Source organism: Medicago truncatula, chromosome 3 (assembly GCF_003473485.1).
Source record: "Medicago truncatula cultivar Jemalong A17 chromosome 3, MtrunA17r5.0-ANR, whole genome shotgun sequence".
Lineage (NCBI taxonomy): Eukaryota > Viridiplantae > Streptophyta > Magnoliopsida > Fabales > Fabaceae > Medicago > Medicago truncatula.
Window position 1 is genome coordinate 19,828,654 of NC_053044.1, and position 24,705 is coordinate 19,853,358.

General features: G+C 33.5%; 2 protein-coding genes across 2 annotated transcripts; both read left to right on the forward strand.

Annotated features, from left to right (window-relative positions):
- Positions 1 to 1,915: 1,915 nt before the first annotated feature.
- On the forward strand, positions 1,916 to 2,491 carry LOC120579539 (non-specific lipid-transfer protein A). Its single transcript, XM_039831961.1, has 2 exons — positions 1,916 to 2,274; positions 2,482 to 2,491. Exons 1-2 carry the CDS (start codon positions 1,916 to 1,918, stop codon positions 2,489 to 2,491), a joined length of 369 nt encoding a protein of 122 aa, XP_039687895.1.
- Positions 2,492 to 6,250: 3,759 nt separating this feature from the next.
- LOC11415619 (non-specific lipid-transfer protein A) lies at positions 6,251 to 6,826 on the forward strand. The gene is made up of 2 exons (XM_003599729.1): positions 6,251 to 6,609; positions 6,817 to 6,826. The coding sequence occupies exons 1-2, from the start codon at positions 6,251 to 6,253 to the stop codon at positions 6,824 to 6,826; spliced, it is 369 nt and encodes a 122-aa protein (XP_003599777.1).
- Positions 6,827 to 24,705: the final 17,879 nt, after the last annotated feature.

The following is a 24,705-nucleotide window of genomic DNA, read 5'->3' on the forward strand; positions in this document are numbered from 1 at the left end:
TTGTGAGTATTTGCTCTTAGGTTCTGGATTGGACCAAAACTGATCTTATCAAGAAATCCTTTTCTTGTGGTGATCCTCATCCATAGGCTTATCATTCTCTCTTGGATTAGAAAGAGTGTGGCGCCCCTTCTTCTTATTCCATTTCTTTTGTTTTTTCTTATTTTATTTGATCTCAATTTAGTCTCTAAAAGTGTTTGTGTCTAATTCTAACATCTTCTCATTTATAACTCAAATATCCATCTTTCAATCAGTTTATTTCCTATTGAATCACGTGAATCTAAAGGTCCAAAGATAACAAAGCTATTTCATGGAAGGAAATGCTTAACTTTCTGCTGTTGGTGCATATCAATAACTCTCCCAGTACGATGTGGGCCAGGGACTACCCAAGAGAAAGCTATTGGGAAAGAAAAGCTTCAGGTTGATGAGGGCGGGGAGTTATTGCCTCTGCACAAGACATGGAAATGAGAGGCTCCTAGAAGTTTCTAAGCAACCGTATTCACATCGGAATGATAGGGTTCATGATTTTGTTCTGGTATGCGAGTGTACGATTGAAGAAGGCTTATAAGAATTGTTTCGTATTACCAGTACCAACAAGATGCCACTTCTTTTCAGTAGCCAGGACCATCAGAACTCCAAAGTTAAATGTGCTTGACTTGGATCAATTTTGGGATGGGTGACCTTCTGGGAAGTTTTCCTAAAAGTGTGCAAGTGAGGACATAGCACGCTGAAAGAACTCGTGTTGGTTTGTAAGGTAAGGCGACAATACATAAAGTCTTATGGGATGTTAGATATATGGTTTTAGTTTATTTAATTATAGAAAATAATTACACATGAGGTGTTAGCTCAACTATAAGAATTTATCTTTAGAATCTTAAAGGGTGAAGTTCAAACCCCATATACGACCATCTTCAATTGGATATTACAACCACCACTATGGACAACAACGTCCGTTTAGCCAAATTAATTTTTTAAAAGAAAATAACGAAATACGATTTATAAAGTTCGTAAATAACTATGAAAAATTCTCTTAAATTTCATAAAATTTATATGTTTTAATATATCATTAAAAAACAAATATTTTATTTTAAAAAGTCTATTTAATTGGAATTATAATCTTATAAAAGTATTTATTTTTTCTATCTTATAGTACTTTCAAACTATTAATCTCGACAAGATGAGAAACTAAATAAATATATCACAAGAAATGGTTACAATATTAACTAACAATATCCTACCAGGTCACAAAACAATGAATTAAGACTAGACATCACAATTCATCTATAATTAAGACTAGACATCACAATTCATCTATCGTTGTCAAAAAAATAAATGCTTATTAAAAGATTTATTGTTATTAACGAGATTAACAAAACAAAAATAAAATCATTGTCATATTAATCTACATCACACATTGATCTAAATCAAGAAAAAATTCATTGAGCATAATAAAAAAAAATACATATTTCCATTCTGTCTTATTAAACTATTCTTACTTTTTCTGTCTTAATGATTCATACCCTTGTATATCTGTTAACAATGCATAATAATCTAGTAATTTTATATTTGTGTTTCTAGAATGTGTGAACATACATGAGTTCAAGAATAAATAAACTACTTTTATAAGAATTTTGAATACATTATATTCTTACAATTCTTTATAGTTAGAATTGATTGTCTTAATTATAAGTTTGACCATGATTATTGAAGATAAAAACATTGCCTTTTATGTAAGAAAAATAAGAAACAAAATAAGAAATCACTAACAAGAATATTTTTAATATTAAAATAAACAAAAATTAAAGAATTACCAAATATATCGTAACAAGTTTTGCCTATAAATTAAGGCATGCTTGCAGAGACCAATCATTCTAAATATCCACATAAACATCAAACACATACACATATTTAAATTAATATGGCGGGCAAGAAATTTATTTCTCTTTCTATGCTTGTGATGATTTTAGGCATGCTAGTAACAAAATTTGATGCTCGCCAAATTGATGACGTGAGCTGTACTTCGGCTCTTTTTTCGCTGTTGCCATGTCTTCCTTTCTTGCAGGGTGTTGGCCCTGCTACACCAACTAGTTATTGTTGTGCAGGAGCAAATGATTTAAATCAAAAGGCTGACTCCACTCAGAGTCGGAGGGATGTGTGCAACTGTCTCAAACCCGCTGCATCAAGATTCGGAGTTAAGTCTGATAGATCAACTCAACTACCAAAACTTTGCAACATTACTCTCAATGTCCCATTTGATCCAAGCGTCGATTGCAACACGTAAGTTTTTATCACACATATGCATAAATTGTTTTATAAAATATTAAAAGTTATTTAATAATTGTTTTTTTAAGAGAACGAGTTAAAACAAGAACTCCTTAGAATCTAACGTGACATCTCTCCTTCCAACGCAAAAAGCCTAGGTATTATTTAAATGCTAGTATATTTGTTTTTTATTCTAAACCTATTTTTTTCATTTTTTTGCAGGGTTCAATGATTCTACAATATGGACATGCAAACCGTAAAGAAACATCAAATATTTACCAAGATAATTATTAATGTAGTAATAAGAAAACTGAAAAATTGTAACAACCATTTAATGTTGGTTAAATTTACTGAATTTTAATATTAATTGAAAAATAGTTTATTTCATTACCGTCCATATTTCGATTCCATTGTTTTGCAGCTTAATATATGTTTTCATTGATTAAATCACACAAAAGAAATACCAAGACGATATAATTATATAGCTTTTATAAAATTTGAATGGTAAACATTCAATAAAAATAATATTTGCACTACATATGTGAAGATTTTTTACGTTGTAAATCAATTATATTTGTTAGATCGTTAAAAACATTTGTCCTTAACCATAACTACATTAAAAGTCACATTTATGATTTCTACGCGATTGGTTGACGATCGTAAACTGTATACGCAGATATTGTGTCAAATTGAGCTCAAACGATTAAAAGTTTTCGTTGAATAAATTCTATTCAAAAATAGTTTTATAAATTTATTATTGTTCTAACACTTTTCTTGTCGTTTTATTTTAATGTTTTATATGATATTTAAAAATATAGGTAAATATTTATCGTCAAACAACTGGGACATAAATATTAAAACAATCTATACTTTATAGATATGAACTTTAAGATAACATAACATGGATAAATGTCAAGATTAGTAAATTGAAATTTTAAACCATTATTAGAGGTGTTGTGATACTATTTATAGCTTCTAGTTTAAACAAATCACGACCCTCTATTTAATTTAAATGATGAATAATCAGTTAGACAAAATATGTTTCTAAATATTTGATCAATTCAACAAGTTAAAAAAAATATTAAAACATTTTCTTGAATGTCATTGTTTACATTTTAGTTGTTGGCTAGGTTTTTAAAACTTAGTCTTCTAACAATAAGGTGAATGCATAGTTTCAACCCGCTCAAGAATAGTTATAATGACCTTTATTTCCACTGTAATTTATAAAATGTGAATGTTCGTAAATTGAAATATTAGTCTCAAATAATTTTTTTATCCAAAATTGATTTCAATAAAAAAAATCAATAATGAAATCAAACAATATTAATAGTAATAAATTTTCATTTAGAATTACAATTGTCAAATTTATTTTAGCAATTTATATACTTTATAATTTTTTATTCAAGTCTTTTTTCTTTGAAATGTTTTTGAAAACAAGGGTGTGTGTGCTATAAATAATATTAATATAAAATAAATTCTATTTTAGGGAGAACATAAATCATACCCAACAACAAAAATCAATTTTGGAGTATTAGGAGGATTGGTGCGTCACATAGAACAAGAGTATTATTAACAATTAAATACAAAGATTTGTATAAAATTTTAATGTTGGGATTGGAAAAATCTTAAATTAAACAATTTTCATTAAGTGGGTTTCGTTCTTTCCTTCCTATCTCTTGGATTTTCGTTGCTTTTTATTTCTTTTTTGCTTTGTTTTCTTGTTTTGCTTTTTTCTTGTCTGAGAAGGTTTTGGTCTATGTCCCCCTTCTCTTTTTGTTTTTGTTTCGTTCTATTTATATATTTTAAGGGTGTTGCCGTTGGTTCACCATCTGCACCTCTTTTTGCTTTAAAAAAAATGTTGGGATCCGAAACATCTTAAATAAAACAAATTCCATTGTATTAAATTCTTTCAAAAAAGGGATACCGTGAGCAATATTTCAGTTAAGTATTTGACTAGCAGGAGTATATTGATTTGGTTCATTGATGTCTTGTATCACAACATCATGTAGAAAATCACATTTGATTTGAAATTTACATATATATATATATATATATATATATATATATATATATATATATATATATTGCAATGTCTAAGGATGACGAGGACGAGTAGTGATCGCTAGTGCATAAGGCATTGCTATGGGTGGCTCCTAAAGGCATCTAAGCAACCGTATTCGCATCAGAATGATAGGGTTCCTGAGTTCGTGCATGTACGCTTATAATAATATTTTGGTACTAATAACATGCAACTTCTTTTAAGTAGCCAGTACCATAAGAACTCCACATTTAAGTGTGCTTGACATGGATCAATTTTAAGATGGGAAACCTTATGGGAAATTCTCCAAAAAGTGTATGACTGAAGACAAAGCATGCTGAAAGAACCCGTGTTGATTTGTGGGGTCAGTTGACAATAATTAAAGTTATCTTGGGTATTACAGGTGGTATCAGAGCATAACTCTCCCAGTACGATGTGGGTCAGGGACTACCCAAGAGAAAGCTATTGGGAAATAAAGGCTTGAGGTTGATGAGGGCGGGGAGTTATTGCCTCTGCCCAAGACATGGAAATGAGAGGCTCCTAGAAGTTTCTAAGCAACCGTATTTACATCGGAATGATAGGGTTCATGATTTCGTTCAGGTATGCGAGTGTACGATTGAAGAAGGCTTATAAGAATTGTTTGGTATTACCGGTACCAACAAGATGCCACTTCTTTTCAGTAGCCAGGACCATCAGAACTCCAAAGTTAAATGTGCTTGACTTGGATCAATTTTGGGATGGGTGACCTTCTGGGAAGTTTTCCTAAAAGTGTGCAAGTGAGGACATAGCACGCTGAAAGAACTCGTGTTGGTTTGTAAGGTAAGGCGACAATACATAAAGTCTTATGGGATGTTAGATATATGGTTTTAGTTTATTTAATTATAGAAAATAATTACACATGAGGTGTTAGCTCAACTATAAGAATTTATCTTTAGAATCTTAAAGGGTGAAGTTCAAACCCCATATACGACCATCTTCAATTGGATATTACAACCACCACTATGGACAACAACGTCCGTTTAGCCAAATTAATTTTTTAAAAGAAAATAACGAAATACGATTTATAAAGTTCGTAAATAACTATGAAAAATTCTCTTAAATTTCATAAAATTTATATGTTTTAATATATCATTAAAAAACAAATATTTTATTTTAAAAAGTCTATTTAATTGGAATTATAATCTTATAAAAGTATTTATTTTTTCTATCTTATAGTACTTTCAAACTATTAATCTCCACAAGATGAGAAACTAAATAAATATATCACAAGAAATGGTTACAATATTAACTAACAATATCCTACCAGGTCACAAAACAATGAATTAAGACTAGACATCACAATTCATCTATCGTTGTCAAAAAAATAAATGCTTATTAAAAGATTTATTGTTATTAACGAGATTAACAAAACAAAAATAAAATCATTGTCATATTAATCTACATCACACATTGATCTAAATCAAGAAAAAATTCATTGAGCATAATAAAAAAAAATACATATTTCCATTTTGTCTTATTAAACTATTCTTACTTTTTCTGTCTTAATGATTCATACCCTTGTATATCTGTTAACAATGCATAATAATCTAGTAATTTTATATTTGTGTTTCTAGAATGTGTGAACATACATGAGTTCAAGAATAAATAAACTACTTTTATAAGAATTTTGAATACATTATATTCTTACAATTCTTTATAGTTAGAATTGATTGTCTTAATTATAAGTTTGACCATGATTATTGAAGATAAAAACATTGCCTTTTATGTAAGAAAAATAAGAAACAAAATAAGAAATCACTAACAAGAATATTTTTAATATTAAAATAAACAAAAATTAAAGAATTACCAAACATATCTTAACAAGTTTTGCCTATAAATTAAGGCATGCTTGCAGAGACCAATCATTCTAGATATCCACATAAACATCAAACACATACATATATTTAAATTAATATGGCGGGCAAGAAATTTATTTCTCTTTCTATGCTTGTGATGATTTTAGGCATGCTAGTAACAAAATTTGATGCACGCCAAATTGATGACGTGAGCTGTACTTCGGCTCTTTTTTCGTTGTTGCCATGTCTTCCTTTCTTGCAGGGTGTTGGCCCTGCTACACCAACTAGTTATTGTTGTGCAGGAGCAAATGATTTAAATCTAAAGGCTGACTCCACTCAAAGTCGGAGGGATGTGTGCAACTGTCTCAAACCCGCTGCATCAAGATTTGGAGTTAAGTCAGATAGATCAACTCAACTACCAAAACTTTGCAACATTACTCTCAATGTCCCATTTGATCCAAGCGTCGATTGCAACGCGTAAGTTTTTATCACACATATGCATAAATTGTTTTATAAAATATTAAAAGTTATTTAATAATTGTTTTTTTAAAAGAACGAGTTAAAACAAGAACTCCTTATAATCTAACGTGACATCTCTCCTTCCAACGCAAAAAGCCTAGGTATTATTTAAATGCTAGTATATTTGTTTTTTATTCTAAACCTATTTTTTTCATTTTTTTGCAGGGTTCAATGATTCTAGAATATGGACTTGCAAACCGTAAAGAAACATCGAATATTTACCAAGATAATTATTAATGTAGTAATAAGAAAACTGAAAAATTGTAATAACCATTTAATGTTGGTTAAATTTACTGAATTTTAATATTAATTGAAAAATAGTTTATTTCATTGCCGTCCATATTTCGATTCCATTGTTTTGAAGCTTAATATATGTTTTCATTGATTAAATCACACAAAAGAAATACTAACACGATATAATTATATAGCTTTTATAAAATTTGAATGGTAAACATTCAATAAAAAGAATATTTGCACTACATAAGTGAAGAGTTTTCACGTTGTAAATCAATTATACTTGTTAGATCGTTAAAAACATTTGTCTTTAATCATAACTACATTAAAAGTCACATTTATGATTTCTACGCGATTGGTTGACGATCGTAAACTGTATACGCAGATATTGTGTCAAATTGAGCTCAAACGATTAAAAGTTTTCGTTGAATAAATTCTATTCAAAAATAATTTTATAAATTTATTATTGTTCTAACACTTTTCTTGTCGTTTTATTTTAATGTTTTATATGATATTTAAAAATATAGGTAAATATTTATCGTCAAACAACTGGGACATAAATATTAAAACAATCTATACTTTATAGATATGAACTTTAAGATAACATAACATGGATAAATGTCTAGATTAGTAAATTGAAATTTTAAACCATTATTAGAGGTGTTGTGATACTATTTATAGCTTCTAGTTTAAACAAATCACGACCCTCTATTTAATTTAAATGATGAATAATCAGTTAGACAAAATATGTTTCTAAATATTTGATCAATTTAACAAGTTAAAAAAAATATTAAAACATTTTCTTGAATGTCATTGCTTACATTTTAGTTGCTGGCTAGGTTTTTAAAACTTAGTCTTCTAACAATAAGGTGCATGCATAGTTTCAACCCACTCAAGGATAGTTATAATGACCTTTATTTCCACTGTAATTTATAAAATGTGAATGTTCGTAAATTGAAATATTAGTCTCAAATAATTTTTTTATCCAAAATTGAATTCAATAAAAAAAATCAATAATGAAATCAAACAATATTAATAGTAATAAATTTTCATTTAGAATTACAATTGTCAAATTTATTTTAGCAATTTATATACTTTATAATTTTTTATTCAAGTCTTTTTTCTTTAAAATGTTTTTGAAAACAAGGGTATGTGTGCTATAAATAATATTAATATAAAATAAATTCTATTTTAGGGAGAACATAAATCATACCCAACAACAAAAATCAATTTTGGAGTATTAGGAGGATTGGTGCGTCACATAGAACAAGAGTATTATTAACAACTAAATACAAAGATTTTTTATAAAATTTTAATGTTGGGATTGAAAAAATCTTAAATTAAACAATTTTCATTAAGTGGGTTTCGTTCTTTCCTTCCTATCTCTTGGATTTTTGTTGCATTTTATTTCTTTTTTGCTTTGTTTTCTTGTTTTGCTTTTTTCTTGTCTGAGAAGGTTTTGGTCTATGTCCCCCTTCTCTTTTTGTTTTTGTTTCTTTCTATTTATATATTTTAAGGGTGTTGCAGTTGGTTCACCATCTGCACCTCTTTTTGCTTTAAAAAAAATGTTGGGATCCGAAACATCTTAAATAAAACAAATTCCACTCTATTAAATTCTTTCAAAAAAGGGATACCGTGAGCAATATTTCAGTTAAGTATTTGACTAGCAGGAGTATATTGATTTGGTTCATTGACGTCTTGTATCACAACATCATGTAGAAAATCACATTTGATTTGAAATTTAGATATATATATATATATATATATATTGCAATGTCTAAGGATGACGAGGACGAGTAGTGATCGCTAGTGCATAAGGCATTGCTATGGGTGGCTCCTAAAGGCATCTAAGCAACCGTATTCGCATCAGAATGATAGGGTTCCTAAGTTCGTGCAGGTACGCTTATAATAATATTTTGGTACTAATAACATGCAACTTCTTTTAAGTAGCCAGTACCATAAGAACTCCACATTTAAGTGTGCTTGACTTGGATCAATTTTGAGATGGGAAACCTTCTGGGAAATTGTCCAAAAAGTGTATGACTGAAGACAAATCATGCTGAAAGAACCCGTGTTGATTTGTGGGGTCAATTGACAATAATTAAAGTCGTCTTGGGTATTACAGGTGGTATCAGAGCATAACTCTCCCAGTACGATGTGGGTCAGGTGTAACGCCCACTTTTGTTAATTGCTTATTTAATCGAGTTTAGGCGATTATATTATATTTATATAATATGTGCATGATTATGGTATGATTTGAATGATTTACGACTATATTGATGGTTTGATTGATATTGAGATAGGTTATGAGTTTTTGGAAGATTTGATAAGATTAAGGGATTTATTTTATTGTTAAGTAAAATAAAGATTTGAAAATAATATAAAATATTTAGTTGAGGGCTGTTTTGATATTTTAGATAGTTTTGGGGGAGAAAGTGAGATAAGATAAGTAATTAGGATGAGATATAAATAGGAGAAGACCTAATATTTTAGAAACTCATTGTACGTGAAAACTTTTGGAAAAGGGAGAAAAAGCTTAGAAGGGAGAAGAGCATAGAGAGGGCTGCGATTTCTTCATAACCAGGTAAGGGTGAGACTAATAACTCAGTAATATTAGTTGTTGTAATTCTGATGAATAATTAGCAAGAATTAGGATTAATTGGAGAAAACGAAAACTAGGTCAAAACCTTAGAATTGATGATCAAACGGTGAGAATTGGTTTAATTGATGTAGAAAGTGTTCCTAGACCTTAGATAATGTTTAGGACGAACTTTGGAATCAAAACAAGCTTAGAACCATGTGAATCGTCGAGTTTTTGTGAAATTAGAAAACCTGGCCGTAACGACATTCATCGCACGCCACGGCGAGCTATGATCCTCGCCTCGCGAGCTATGATCTTCATCGCTCGCCTCGCGAGTCCTTTCCCTTCGCCTCGCGAACGTTTCTGGCATCGCTCGCCACGGCGAACAACCCTTCCTCGCCTCGCGAGCTAAGGCAGAGAGCATGTCATATTTTGTGTTTCGACCTTTTTAGTTGGACCTTGAATGCCTTAGAGTGCCTGAACATACCTAGTAATGATTAGGAATGAATGTAGGGCAAGATTAGACCCAGAATGACTTTAGTTTTGGAATTGTTTAGTACTCGCCATGGCGAGCAAGAACTCTCGCCTCGCGAGCACCTCCAGCTTTGAGTGTTATGAGTGTTGTGGGATCTGTGTCGCACGTTTTGATCAAGAGTGAACCCCTAATTGATAATAAGACCTAATGATGACGTTAAATGCAGTCTGTAAAGCTGTTTAAGATATGTTGTTTATAATGGAATATGATTAACGTGTTGCACAATGGTGTAAGTTATGAAAGTTTAATTTATGATATAATTGATGTGCTATTGATATAATGATATCATCCTGTTATGTGACTTGATTATGCTGCTGCTGTTATTTAACTAAGTGCATTGTATATATTTATATATGATGAAATGATGACGTTTAGCTCCAAATTGTTGGATGCATGTCGATATGTTGATTACGATGTTTTGTTCATAAGAGTCCATGCATAGCATCTCATTGAGCTTAGTCCTCACCACGTTTATTAGGAGCTTTGTCCTCCGCACGATTAAAGTATATTAATACTTATGATGACAATTGGTACCACATGCATATAAGGAGTCTAAGAGCATTGTCATATTGTCATGTCCATAATGCTATGTTGTTGATGACGATTGAATATGTGAATACGTGATATTTGTTTATTGAATATGTGAATACGTGATATTTGTTATTTGATTATGCAAAGTTATTTAAGAATGAATATGATGTTAATGTTAACTATGATTCGAATTACTTGATTAATATTATTTTGTTATGAAATCTCACCGCTTCTGCTTGAAAATGTTGCCCTTCGTATGGGTAACTTGCAGGTGATCGTGCTTAGTGTGCAGTTGCTTCTGTGAGTGGCCTTGCCTCACTGTGTCGTCTAGGTCGCTCTGATACGTAACGGGATGGGGTTTATGTTTATGCATGCTTCATTCTCTTACGTGACTAATATGTTATTTTTATAATGTTATGGATTATGATATGAACTGTTTGATGGGGCCTGCGTGCCAAAACGTTTTATGAATTATGTTTATGATTTTCCGCTGCAATGTTTAAGATATTGGTTAAATTATTATTTAACTGTTGGATTACGTTATATGTGATATCCCGTTGTTTTGATGCTTACTCTGATAAATGTTTTTAAGAATGTTTATGTTGGGAAAACGGGGTGTTACAATTGGTATTAGAGCAGGTTGGTCCGTCCGGTCAATTAGAGGAGTCGTGTCGAGTCTTAGTAATATTTATATTACTATCTTATGATGTTGTTGCTACTTTTGTAGAATATCAGAAATGGCTGGCAGAAACGATGCTGCGTTAGCTGCTGCTCTACAAGCTGTTGCCCAAGCTGTGGGACAACAACCTAACGTGAATGCTGGTGCGAATGCTGAAGCTAGGATGTTGGAGACTTTCATGAAGAAGAACCCTCCAACTTTCAAAGGACGTTATGACCCTGATGGAGCCCAGACGTGGCTGAAAGAGACTGAGAGGATTTTCGGGTTATGCAGTGCACTGAAGATCAAAAAGTGCGGTTTGGTACTCATCAGCTAGCTGAGGAAGCTGATGACTGGTGGGTTGGTCTTCTACCTACCCTTGGACAAGAAGGAGCTGTTGTGACTTGGGCTGTTTTCAGGAGAGAGTTCCTGAGAAGATACTTTCCGGAAGATGTTCGCGGGAAGAAGGAGATTGAATTCCTTGAGTTGAAGCAAGGAAACATGTTTGTGACTGAGTATGCTGCCAAGTTTGTTGAGTTGGCGAAGTTTTACCCGCACTATACTGCTAAGAATGCTGAGTTCTCGAGATGCGTCAAGTTCGAGAATGGTTTGAGGCCCGACATCAAGAGGGCGATTGGATACCAACAGCTTAGAGTTTTTCAGAATTTGGTCAATAGCTGCAGGATCTAGGAAGAGGATACCAAGGTTCACTACAAGATAGTGAACGAGAGGAAGGGCAAGGGACAGCAGAGTCGTCCTAAGCCGTACAGTGCCCCCGCTGATAAAGGGAAACAGAAGATGGTCGATGATAGGCGGCCTAAGAAGAAGGATGCTACTGAGATTGTGTGTTTCAATTGTGGTGGGAAAGGCCACAAAAGCAATGTCTGCCCTGAGGAAATCAAGAAGTGTGTCCGGTGTGGCAAGAAAGGTCATATTGTAGCCGAATGCAAGCGTACGGACATTGTGTGTTTTAACTGCAATGGAGAGGGTCACATAGTTCACAGTGTACTCAGCCTAAGAGGGCGCCGACTACTGGTAGGGTCTTTGCTTTGACTGGTACGTAGACGGAGAACGAGGATCGTTTGATCAGAGGTACTTGCTATATTAATAATACTCCTTTGGTTGCTATTATTGATACTGGTGCTACGCATTGTTTTATTGCTTTCGATTGTGTTTCTGCTTTGGGTCTTGATTTGTCTGATATGAATGGAGAGATGGTTGTCGAAACTCCAGCTTAGGGTTCGGTGACTACTTCTCTCGTATGTTTGAAATGTCCTTTGTCTATGTTTGGTCGTGATTTTGAAATGGATTTAGTTTGTCTGCCTTTGAGCGGTATGGATGTAATTCTGGGTATGAACTGGTTAGAGTACAACCACGTTCTTATTAATTGTTTTAGTAAGTCAGTGCATTTTTCTTCCGTCGAAGAGAAGAGTGGTGCAGAGTTTTTATCTACTAAGCAGCTGAAGCAACTGGAACGCGATGGTATCTTGATGTTTTCGTTAATGGCTACTTTATCTGTTGAGAATCAAGCAGTGATTGATAAGCTACAAGTGGTGTGTGAATTTCCTGAAGTTTTTCCAGATGAGATTCCTGATGTGCCTCCAGAGAGAGAAGTTGAGTTTTCTATTGATCTTGTTCCGGGAACGAAGCCGGTGTCGATGGCACCTTATCGTATGTCTGCTTCCGAATTATCCGAGTTGAAGAAACAGTTGGAAGATTTGCTCGAGAAGAAATTTGTTAGACCAAGTGTTTCACCTTGGGGAGCGCCGGTTTTGCTAGTAAAGAAGAAAGATGGTAGTATGAGGCTATGTATTGATTATCGACAGTTGAACAAGGTAACTATCAAGAATAGGTATCCACTTCCGAGAATTGATGATTTGATGGATCAGTTAGTGGGTGCACGTGTTTTCAGCAAGATTGATTTGAGGTCAGGTTATCACCAAATTAAAGTGAAAGATGAAGATATGCAGAAGACAGCTTTCAGAACGCGTTATGGTCACTATGAATATAAAGTTATGCCTTTTGGTGTTACCAATGCACTTGGAGTGTTTATGGAGTATATGAATCGCATCTTCCATGCATTTTTGGATCGGTTTGTGGTTGTGTTTATCGATGATATTTTGATTTACTCCAAGACTGAAGAAGAACATGCTGAGCATCTGAAGATTGTCTTGCGAGTGTTGAAAGAGAAGAAACTTTATGCCAAATTGTCTAAGTGTGAGTTCTGGTTGAAAGAAGTGAGTTTTCTTGGCCATGTTATTTCTGGTGATGGTATTGCTGTGGATCCGTCTAAAGTTGAAGCGGTATCGAAATGGGAGACTCCTAAGTCCGTTACAGAGATTAGAAGCTTCTTGGGTTTAGCTGGTTACTATAGAAGGTTTATTGAAGGTTTTTCCAAGTTAGCTCTTCCACTAACGCAGTTGACTTGTAAACGTAAAACTTTTGTGTGGGACGTCCATTGTGAGAACAGTTTTAGTGAATTGAAGAAGCCTTTGACGACTGCTCCAGTTTTGATTTTGCCAAAGTCTAATGAAACTTTTGTGGTATATTGTGATGCGTCCAAGTTGGGTTTAGGAGGTGTGCTTATGCAAGAAGGTAAAGTGGTAGCTTATGCTTCAAGACAGTTGAGAGTTCATGAGAAGAATTATCCTACGCATGATCTCGAGTTAGCGGCCGTAGTCTTTGTATTGAAGATATGGAGACATTACTTGTATGGTTCGAGATTTGAGGAGTTTAGTGATCACAAGAGTTTGAAGTATCTGTTCGATCAGAAGGAATTGAATATGAGACAGCGAAGATGGCTTGAATTGTTGAAAGATTATGACTTTGGTTTGAATTATCATCCAGGTAAAGCTAATGTTGTTGCAGATGCCTTGAGTAGGAAGACATTGCATATGTCCGCTATGATGGTCAGAGAGTTCGAATTTCTTGAACAGTTTAGAGATATGAGTTTGGTTTGCGAATGGTCACCTCAGAGTGTGAAACTGGGTATGCTGAAGATTGATAGTGAATTCCTGAAAAGTATCAAGGAAGCACAGAGAGTTGATGTAAAGTTTGTGGACTTGTTGGTTGCTAGAGATCAGACTGAAGACAGTGATTTTAAAATTGATGATCAAGGTGTGTTGAGATTCCAAGGAAGAATTTGTATCCCAGACAATGAAGAGATTAAGAAGATGATTCTTGAAGAGAGTCATAGAAGTAGCTTGAGTATTCACCCGGGAGCTACGAAGATGTATCATGATTTAAAGAATATTTTCTGGTGGTCTGGTTTGAAACGAGATGTGGCACAGTTTGTGTATTCCTGTTTAGTTTGTCGAAAGTTGAGCATCAGAAACCCGCTGGAATGATGGTACCTTTAGATGTGCCAGAATGGAAATGGGATAGTATATCCATGGATTTTGTGACGAGTATGCCGAATACTCCTAGAGGGAACGACGCAATTTGGGTTATTGTTGATAGATTGACGAAGTCGGCTCATTTTCTACCGATTAATATTACTTTCCCTGTTGCCCAGTTGGCAGAGATTTATATCAAGGAGATTGTGAAGTTGCATGGTGTTCCCTCGAGCATTGTGTCAGATAGAGATCCAAGATTTACTTCTAGATTTTGGAAAAGTTTGCAAGAGGCTTTGGGTTCGAAGCTGAGATTGAGTTCGGCGTATCATCCATAGACAGCTGGTCAGTCGGAGAGGACAATTCAGTCGCTAGAGGATTTGTTGAGGATTTGTGTTCTCGAGCAAGGAGGAACTTGGGATAGTCATCTTCCGTTAATCGAGTTCACATATAATAATAGTTATCATTCAAGTATTGGAATGGCACCTTTCGAGGCTTTACATGGTCGGAGATGCAGAACTCCGTTGTGCTGGTTTGAGTCAGGTGAAAGAGTGGTCTTAGGACCAGAGATTGTTCAGCAAACTACTGAGAAGGTTCAGATGATCCAAGAGAAAATGAAAGCGTCGCAGAGTCGACAAAAGAGTTATCACGATAAGCGTAGAAAAGATTTTGAGTTTCAGGAAGGAGACCACGTGTTTTTGAGAGTCACTCCTATGACTGGCGTAGGACGTGCTTTGAAGTCAAAGAAGTTGACCCCGATGTTCATTGGTCCGTATCAGATATTGGAAAGAATTGGAACGGTGGCTTACCGAGTGGGTTTACCGCCACATCTTTCGAATTTGCACAATGTTTTCCATGTGTCGCAACTTCGAAAGTATGTTCCAGATCCATCTCATGTAATCCAGAGTGACGATGTGCAAGGTAGAGACAACCTTACGGTAGAAACTTTACCGGTGAGGATTGACGATCGTAAAGTGAAGACGTTGAGAGGCAAGGAGATACCTCTCGTGAGAGTCGTTTGGACGGGAGCGACTGGTGAAAGCTTGACGTGGGAGCTTGAGAGTAAAATGCTGGAGTCTTATCCAGAGTTGTTTGCTTGAGGTAAATTTTCGAGGACGAAAATCTTTTAAGTGGGGGAGAGTTGTAACGCCCACTTTTGTTAATTGCTTATTTAATCGAGTTTATGCGATTATATTATATTTATATAATATATGCATGATTATGGTATGATTTGAATGATTTACGACTATATTGATGGTTTGATTGATATTGAGATAAGTTATGAGTTTTTGGAAGATTTGATAAGATTAAGGGATTTATTTTATTGTTAAATAAAATAAAGATTTGAAAATAATATAAAATATTTAGTTGATGACTGTTTTGATATTTTAGATAGTTTTAGGGGAGAAAGTGAGATAAGATAAGTAATTAGGATGAGATATAAATAGGAGAAGACCTAATATTTTAGAAACTCATTGTACGTGAAAACTTTTGGAAAAGGGAGAAAAAGCTTAGAAGGGAGAAGAGCATAGAGAGGGCTGCAATTTCTTCATAACCAGGTAAGGGTGAGACTAATAACTCAGTAATATTAGTTGTTGTAATTCTGATGAATAATTAGCAAGAATTAGGATTAATTGGAGAAAACGAAAACTAAGTCAAAACCTTAGAATTGATGATCAAACGGTGAGAATTGGTTTAATTGATGTAGAAAGTGTTCCTAGACCTTAGATAATGTTTAGGACGAACTTTGGAATCAAAACAAGCTTAGAACCATGTGAATCGTCGAGTTTTTGTGAAATTAGAAAACCTGGCCGTAGCGACATTCATCGCTCGCCACGGCGAGCTATGATCTTCATCGCTCGCCTCGCGAGTCCTTTCCCTTCGCCTCGCGAACGTTTCTGGCATCGCTCGCCACGGCGAACAACCCTTCCTCGCCTCGCGAGCTAAGGCAGAGAGCATGTCATATTTTGTGTTTCGACCTTTTTAGTTGGACCTTGAATGCCTTAGAGTGCCTGAACATACCTAGTAATGATTAGGAATGAATGTAGGGCAAGATTAGACCCAGAATGACTTTAGTTTTGGAATTGTTTAGTACTCGCCATGGCGAGCAAGAACTCTCGCCTCGCGAGCACCTCCAGCTTTGAGTGTTATGAGTGTTGTGCGATCTGTGTCGCACGTTTTGATCAAGAGTGAACCCCTAATTGATAATAAGACCTAATGATGACGTTAAATGCAGTCTGTAAAGCTGTTTAAGATATGTTGTTTATAATGGAATATGATTAACGTGTTGCACAATGGTGTAAGTTATGAAAGTTTAATTTATGATATAATTGATGTGCTATTGATATAATGATATCATCCTGTTATGTGACTTGATTATGCTGCTGCTGTTATTTAACTAAGTGCATTGTATATATTTATATATGATGAAATGATGACGTTTAGCTCCAAATTTTTGGATGCATGTCGATATGTTGATTACGATGTTTTGTTCATAAGAGTCCATGCATAGCATCTCATTGAGCTTAGTCCTCACCACGTTTATTAGGAGCTTTGTCCTCCGCACGATTTTTAGGAGCTTTGTCCTCCGCACGATTAAAGTATATTAATACTTATGATGACGATTGGTACCACATGAATATAAGGAGTCTAAGAGCATTGTCATATTGTCATGTCCATAATGTTATGTTGTTGATGACGATTGAATATGTGAATACGTGATATTTGTTTATTGAATATGTGAATACGTGATATTTGTTATTTGATTATGCAAAGTTATTTAAGAATGAATATGATGTTAATGTTAACTATGATTCGAATTACTTGATTAATATTATTTTGTTATGAAATCTCACCCCTTCTGCTTGAAAATGTTGCCCTTCGTATGGGTAACTTGCAGGTGATCGTGCTTAGTGTGCAGTTGCTTCTGTGAGTGGCCTTGCCTCACTGTGTCGTCTAGGTCGCTCTGATACGTAACGGGATGGGGTTTATGTTTATGCATGCTTCATTCTCTTACATGACTAATATGTTATTTTTATAATGTTATGGATTATGATATGAACTGTTTGATGGGGCCTGCGTGCCAAAACGTTTTATGAATTATGTTTATGATTTTCCGCTGCAATGTTTAAGATATTGGTTAAATTATTATTTAACTGTTGGATTACGTTATATGTGATATCCCGTTGTTTTGATGCTTACTCTGATAAATGTTTTTAAGAATTTTTATGTTGGGAAAACGGGGTGTTACATCAGGGACTACCCAAGAGAAAGCTATTGGGAAATAAAGGCTTGAGGTTGATGAGGGCGGGGAGTTATTGCCTCTGCACAAGACATGGAAATGAGAGGCTCCTAGAAGTTTCTAAGCAACCGTATTTACATCGGAATGATAGGGTTCATGATTTCGTTCAGGTATGCGAGTGTACGATTGAAGAAGGCTTATAAGAATTGTTTGGTATTACCGGTACCAACAAGATGCCACTTCTTTTCAGTAGCCAGGACCATTAGAACTCCAAAGTTAAATGTGCTTGACTTGGATCAATTTTGGGATGGGTGACCTTCTGGGAAGTTTTCCTAAAAGTGTGCAAGTGAGGACAAAGCACGCTGAAAGAACCCGTGTTGGTTTGTAAGGTCAGGCGACAATACATAAAGTCTTATGGGATGTTAGATATATGGTTTTAGTTTATTTAATAATAGAAAATAATTACACATGAGGTGTTAGCTCAACTATAAGAATTTATCTTTAGAATCTTAAAGGGTGAAGTTCAAACCCCATATACGACCATCTTCAATTGGATATTACAACCACCACTATAGACAACAACGTCCGTTTAGCCAAATTAATTTTTTAAAAGAAAATAACGAAATAAGATTTATAAAGTTCGTAAATAACTATGAAAAATTCTCTTAAATTTCATAAAATTTATATGTTTTAATATATCATTAAAAAACAAATATTTTATTTTAAAAAGTCTATTTAATTGGAATTATAATCTTATAAAAGTATTTATTTTTTCTATCTTATAGTACTTTCAAACTATTAATCTCCACAAGATGAGAAACTAAATAAATATATCACATGAAATGGTTACAATATTAACTAACAATATCCTACCAGGTCACAAAACAATGAATTAAGACTAGACATCACAATTCATCTATCTTTGTCAAAAAAATAAATGCTTATTAAAAGATTTATTGTTATTAACGAGATTAACAAAACAAAAATAAAATCGATGTCATATTAATCTACATCACACATTGATCTAAATCAAGAAAAAATTCATTGAGCATAATAAAAAAAAATACATATTTCCATTTTGTCTTATTAAACTATTCTTACTTTTTCTGTCTTAATGATTCATACCCTTGTATATCTGTTAACAATGCATAATAATCTAGTAATTTTATATTTGTGTTTCTAGAATGTCTGAACATACATGAGTTCAAGAATAAATAAACTACTTTTATAAAAATTTTGAATACATTATATTCTTACAATTCTTTATAGTTAGAATTGATTGTCTTAATTATAACTTTGACCATGATTATTGAAGATAAAAACATTGCCTTTTATGTAAGAAAAATAAGAAACAAAATAAGAAATCACTAACAAGAATATTTTTAATATTAAAATAAACAAAAATTAAAGAATTACCAAACATATCGTAACAAGTTTTGCCTATAAATTAAGGCATGCTTGTAGAGACCAATCATTCTAAATATCCACGTAAACATCAAACACGTACACATATTTAAATTAATATGGCAGGCAAGAAATTTATTTCTCTTTCTATGCTTGTGATGATTTTAGGCATGCTAGTAACAAAATTTGATGCACGCCAAATTGATGACGTGAGCTGTACTTCGGCTCTTTTTTTGTTGTTGCCATGTCTTCCTTTCTTGCAGGGTGTTGGCCCTGCTACGCCAACTAGTTATTGTTGTGCAGGAGCAAATGATTTAAATCAAAAGGCTGACTCCACTCAGAGTCGGAGGGATGTTTGCAACTGTCTCAAACCCGCTGCATCAAGATTCGGAGTTAAGTTTGATAGATCAACTCAACTACCAAAACTTTGCAACATTACTCTCAATGTCCCATTTGATCCAAGCGTCGATTGCAACACGTAAGTTTTTATCACACATATGCATATATTGTTTTATAAAATATTAAAAGTTAGTTAATAATTGTTTTTTTTAAAAGAACGAGTTAAAACAAGAACTCCTTATAATCTAACGCGACATCTCTCCTTCCAACGCAAAAAGCCTAAGTATTATTTAATTGCTAGTATATTTGTTTTTTATTCTAAACCTATTTTTTTCATTTTTTTGCAGGGTTCAATGATTCTACAATATGGACTTGCAAACCGTAAAGAAACATCGAATATTTACCAAGATAATTATTAATGTAGTAATAAGAAAACTGAAAAATTGTAACAACCATTTAATGTTGGTTTAATTTACTGAATTTTAATATTAATTGAAAAATTGTTTATTTCATTACCGTCCATATTTCGATTCCATTGTTTTGAAGCTTAATATATGTTTTCCTTGATTAAATTACCCAAAAGAAATACTAAGACGATATAATTATATAGCTTTTATAAAATTTGAATGGTAAACATTCAATAAAAATAATATTTGCACTACATACGTGAAGAGTTTTTACATTGTAAATCAAATAATTTGTTAGATCATTAAAAACATTTGCCTTTAATCATAACTACATTAAAAGTTACATATATGATTTCTACGCGATTGGTTGACGATCTTAAACTATATATGCAGATATTGTGTCAAATTGAGCTCAAACGATTAAAAGTTTTCGTTGAATAAATTCTATTCAAAAATAGTTTTATAAATTTATTATTGTTCTAACACTTTTCTTGTCGTTTTATTTTAATGTTTTATATGATATTTAAAAATATAGGTAAAGTTTTATCGTCAAACAACTGGGACATAAATATTAAAACAATCTATACTTTATAGATATGAACTTTAAGATAACATAACATGGATAAATGTCTAGATTAGTAAATTGAAATTTTAAACCATTATTAGAGGTGTTGTGATACTATTTATAGCTTCTAGTTTAAACAAATCACGACCCTCTATTTAATTGAAATGAAGTATTGTTTCACAGAAACCGCAGCCTCCGAAGTGGCAACCTAAGGACAATCTAGATGGTATAGGTTCATCCAAAGCCTTCGAAGCTCCGGTGGGTAACAATGACGTTGAGGACATTCCAACACCGCATGAGGTTGCCACAGATTTACCGGTTCAGACTGATATTACTGTGTCAGCAGATGCACAACACTCAGATCCTCAAAATGTTAATGTGTCCGCAGCCATACAACATTCAGATGACGATGTTATTCAGTCAGCAGCTGCACATCACTCGGATGATGTTTCTCCTCAAAATGTTACCAAGGGTCAGCATGATTTTGAGTTCATACCATACCTGCATGATGATATAAGAAAGGATACGCTTCCCAGCACAACAATACATGTCTTGGAAGAAATTTCTGATACTGCAGAGGCTCAAGAAGAGGACATTACTGCAGCAGCTGAGCCGCTCTTTACGGATGTCATGGAATTAGAAGCACAAACACAGACACATAGTACAAACGTTGAATTATTTACAGAAGAGGCTAACAATGTTCCTGCACGTGTAGCACCTCTTCAGCATCATGATGAGACACAGACACATGTTTTATCTCCGGTCAAACAAATGACTCTTGATATCAGTAGCATTGTGGCTCCGGAGGGTTCTAAGATAGATCCGGTGCTACAAAAAGACTTAGATTTCATGCACACTTGGCTATCAAAGGCAGCAGCAACCGAGGTACCATTTATAGAGGTTGTTTCCAAGTCTCAGAAGAAGAAAAATATGCAAAAAATTCCATATAAAACCCGCTCTCAAGGTCCTCTTCCACCGTCTAAATGAATATCATCTTTTGGAACACCCGGGAAATTGGTAATTTTGATTACCGGCTGGTTTTGGAGAACGAGGGCATGACATAGACGACTCTTCTTGGTTCACCTCTTTGCCTTCTTCGTTGTTGGCAGACTTTGCGCAAGACAGGAATGGGCTACCAAACTATAGATTTCTGTAGCTTTTTCTGTTCCTTTTATTTCTATCTTTTTTCTTCATTTTGAGGGTTTTGACCGAGTTCCCCCTCTTTTGTAATTATTTTTCCCCCTTTTTTTAATAATATGTATTGGAAAGGCAGTAGCGGATAGGGGTTTCTGTGGGGTGCCAACCTAGTTGGAATGCCTCAGATTCTCCCGGATGCCTAACCCTTCTCTTGGCCTTATCAAAAAAAGTTAGACAAAATATGTTTCTAAATATTTGATCAATTCAACAAGTTAAAAAAAATATTAAAACATTTTCTTGAATGTCATTGTTTACATTTTAGTTGCTGGCTAGGTTTTTAAAACTTAGTCTTCTAACAATAACGTGCATGCATAGTTTCAACCCTCTCAAGGATAGTTATAATGACCTTTATTTCCACTGTAATTTATAAAATGTGAATGTTTGTAAATTGAAATATTAGTCTCAAATAATTTTTTTATCCAAAATTGATTTCAATAAAAAAAATCAATAATGAAATCAAACAATATTAATAGTAATAAATTTTCATTTAGAATACAATTGTCAAATTTATTTTAGCAATTTATATACTTTATAATTTTTTATTCAAGTCTTTTTTCTTTGAAATGTTTTTGAAAACAAGGGTGTGTGCGCTATAAATAATATTAATATAAAATAAATTCTATTTTAGGGAGAACATAAATCATACCCAACAACAAAAATCAATTTTGGAGTATTAGGAGGATTGGTGCGTCACATAGAACAAGAGTATTATTAACAACTAAATACAAAGATTTTTATAAAATTTTAATGTTGGGATTGGAAAAATCTTAAATTAAACAATTTTCATTAAGTGGGTTTCGTTCTTTCCTTCCTATCTCTTGGATTTTTGTTGCTTTTTATTTCTTTTTTGCTTTGTTTTCTTGTCTGAGAAGGTTTTGGTCTATGTCCCCCTTCTCTTTTTGTTTTTGTTTCTTTCTATTTATATATTTTAAGGGTGTTGCAGTTGGTTCACCATCTGCACCTCTTTTTGCTTTAAAAAAAATGTTGGGATCCGAAACATCTTAAATAAAACAAATTCCATTCTATTAAATTCTTTCAAAAAAGGGATACCGTGAGCAATATTTCAGTTAAGTAGTTGACTAGCAGGAGTATATTGATTTGGTTCATTGACGTCTTGTATCACAACATCATGACGAGGACGAGCAGTGATCGCTAGTGCATAAGGCATTGCGATGGGTGGCTCCTAAAGGCATCTAAGCAACCGTATTCGCATCAGAATGATAGGGTTCCTGAGTTCGTGCACGTACGCTTATAATAATATTTTGGTACTAATAACATGCAACTTCTTTTAAGTAGCCAGTACCATAAGAACTCCACATTTAAGTGTGCTTGACTTGGATCAATTTTGAGATGGGAAACCTTCTGGGAAGTTCTCCAAAAAGTGTATGACTGAAGACAAAGCATGCTGAAAGAACCCATGTTGATTTGTGGGGTCAGTTGGCAATAATTAAAGTTGTCTTGGGTATTACAGGGTGTATCAGAGATAACTCTCCCAGTACGATGTGGGTCAGGGACTACCCAAGAGAAAGCTATTGGGAAAGAAAGGCTTGAGGTTGATGAGGGCGGGGAGTTATTGCCTCTGCACAAGACATGGAAATGAGAGGCTCCTAGAAGTTTCTAAGCAACCGTATTTACATCGGAATGATAGGGTTCATGATTTCGTTCAGGTATGTGAGTGTACGATGTAAGAAGGCTTATAAGAATTGTTTGGTATTACCGGTACCAACAAGATGCCACTTCTTTTCAGTAGCCAGGACCATTAGAACTCCAAAGTTAAATGTGCTTGACTTGGATCAATTTTGGGATGGGTGACCTTTTGGGAAGTTTTCCTAAAAGTGTGCAAGTGAGGACAAAGCACGGTGAAAGAACCCGTGTTGGTTTGTAAGGTCAGACGACAATACATAAAGTCTTATGGGATGTTAGATATATGGTTTTAGTTTATTTAATTATAGAAAATAATTACACATGAGCTGTTAGCTCAACAATACGAATTTATCTTTAGAATCTTAAAGGGTGAAGTTCAAACCCCATATACGACCATCTTCAATTGGATATTACAACCACCACTATAGACAACAACGTCCGTTTAGCCAATTTAATTTTTTAAAAGAAAATAACGAAATAAGATTTATAAAGTTTGTAAATAACTATGAAAAATTCTCTTAAATTTCATAAAATTTATATGTTTTAATATATCATTAAAAAACAAATATTTTATTTAAAAAAGTCTATTTAATTGGAATTATAATCGTATAAAAGTATTTATTTTTTCTATCTTATAGTGTAACATCCTGTTTTCCAACGTAAAAATTTCATTTAAATAATCAGAGTTCTCAACATAAACGGAATGTCACACTTCTTTTCAAAAATCGTAAATGGAATAAATAACTATTTATCCTTCATAAATCAATAACATAATATTTAATACTTCGCAGCGGAATTTATTCAACATCTAAAATAGTCTTTGGCACGAAGGCCTCATTAAAACATCTCTTAAAAATCCAAATTAAATCATAGTCATGTAAAAACATAAGCAATACGTAAAGGAATAGAAAATAGCCACAACAAAATCTCATCCCGTTACGTATCAGAGCACCTAAGACACACGAGAGGGAAACCTCACACGACATCAACTATTCTTGGTTACCTGCAAGTTACCCATGGTGGGCAACATTTAGAAGGGGTGAGATTTCACAAAACAATAATATTAACATATAATTCAATAAATTATATTTAACAACATGAAAACATCATAATATTCATCATAGATAATAATATATCATATATCACATCATTAATAGTTCAAATAAAGAATCACAGCTTAAACAACTTGACAACTTAACACTTTTGATTCGACAAATGCGACTCCAACTCGACTATGCAACTTAGACCTCTTATATGCATGTGGTACCAATACAGAGCATCAAGCCCCCATCGCTATTTGAGTATTAATATACTCCAGAGCATCAAGCCCCTATCGCTATTTGAGTATTAATATACTCCAGAGCATCAAGCCCCTATCGCTGAAAT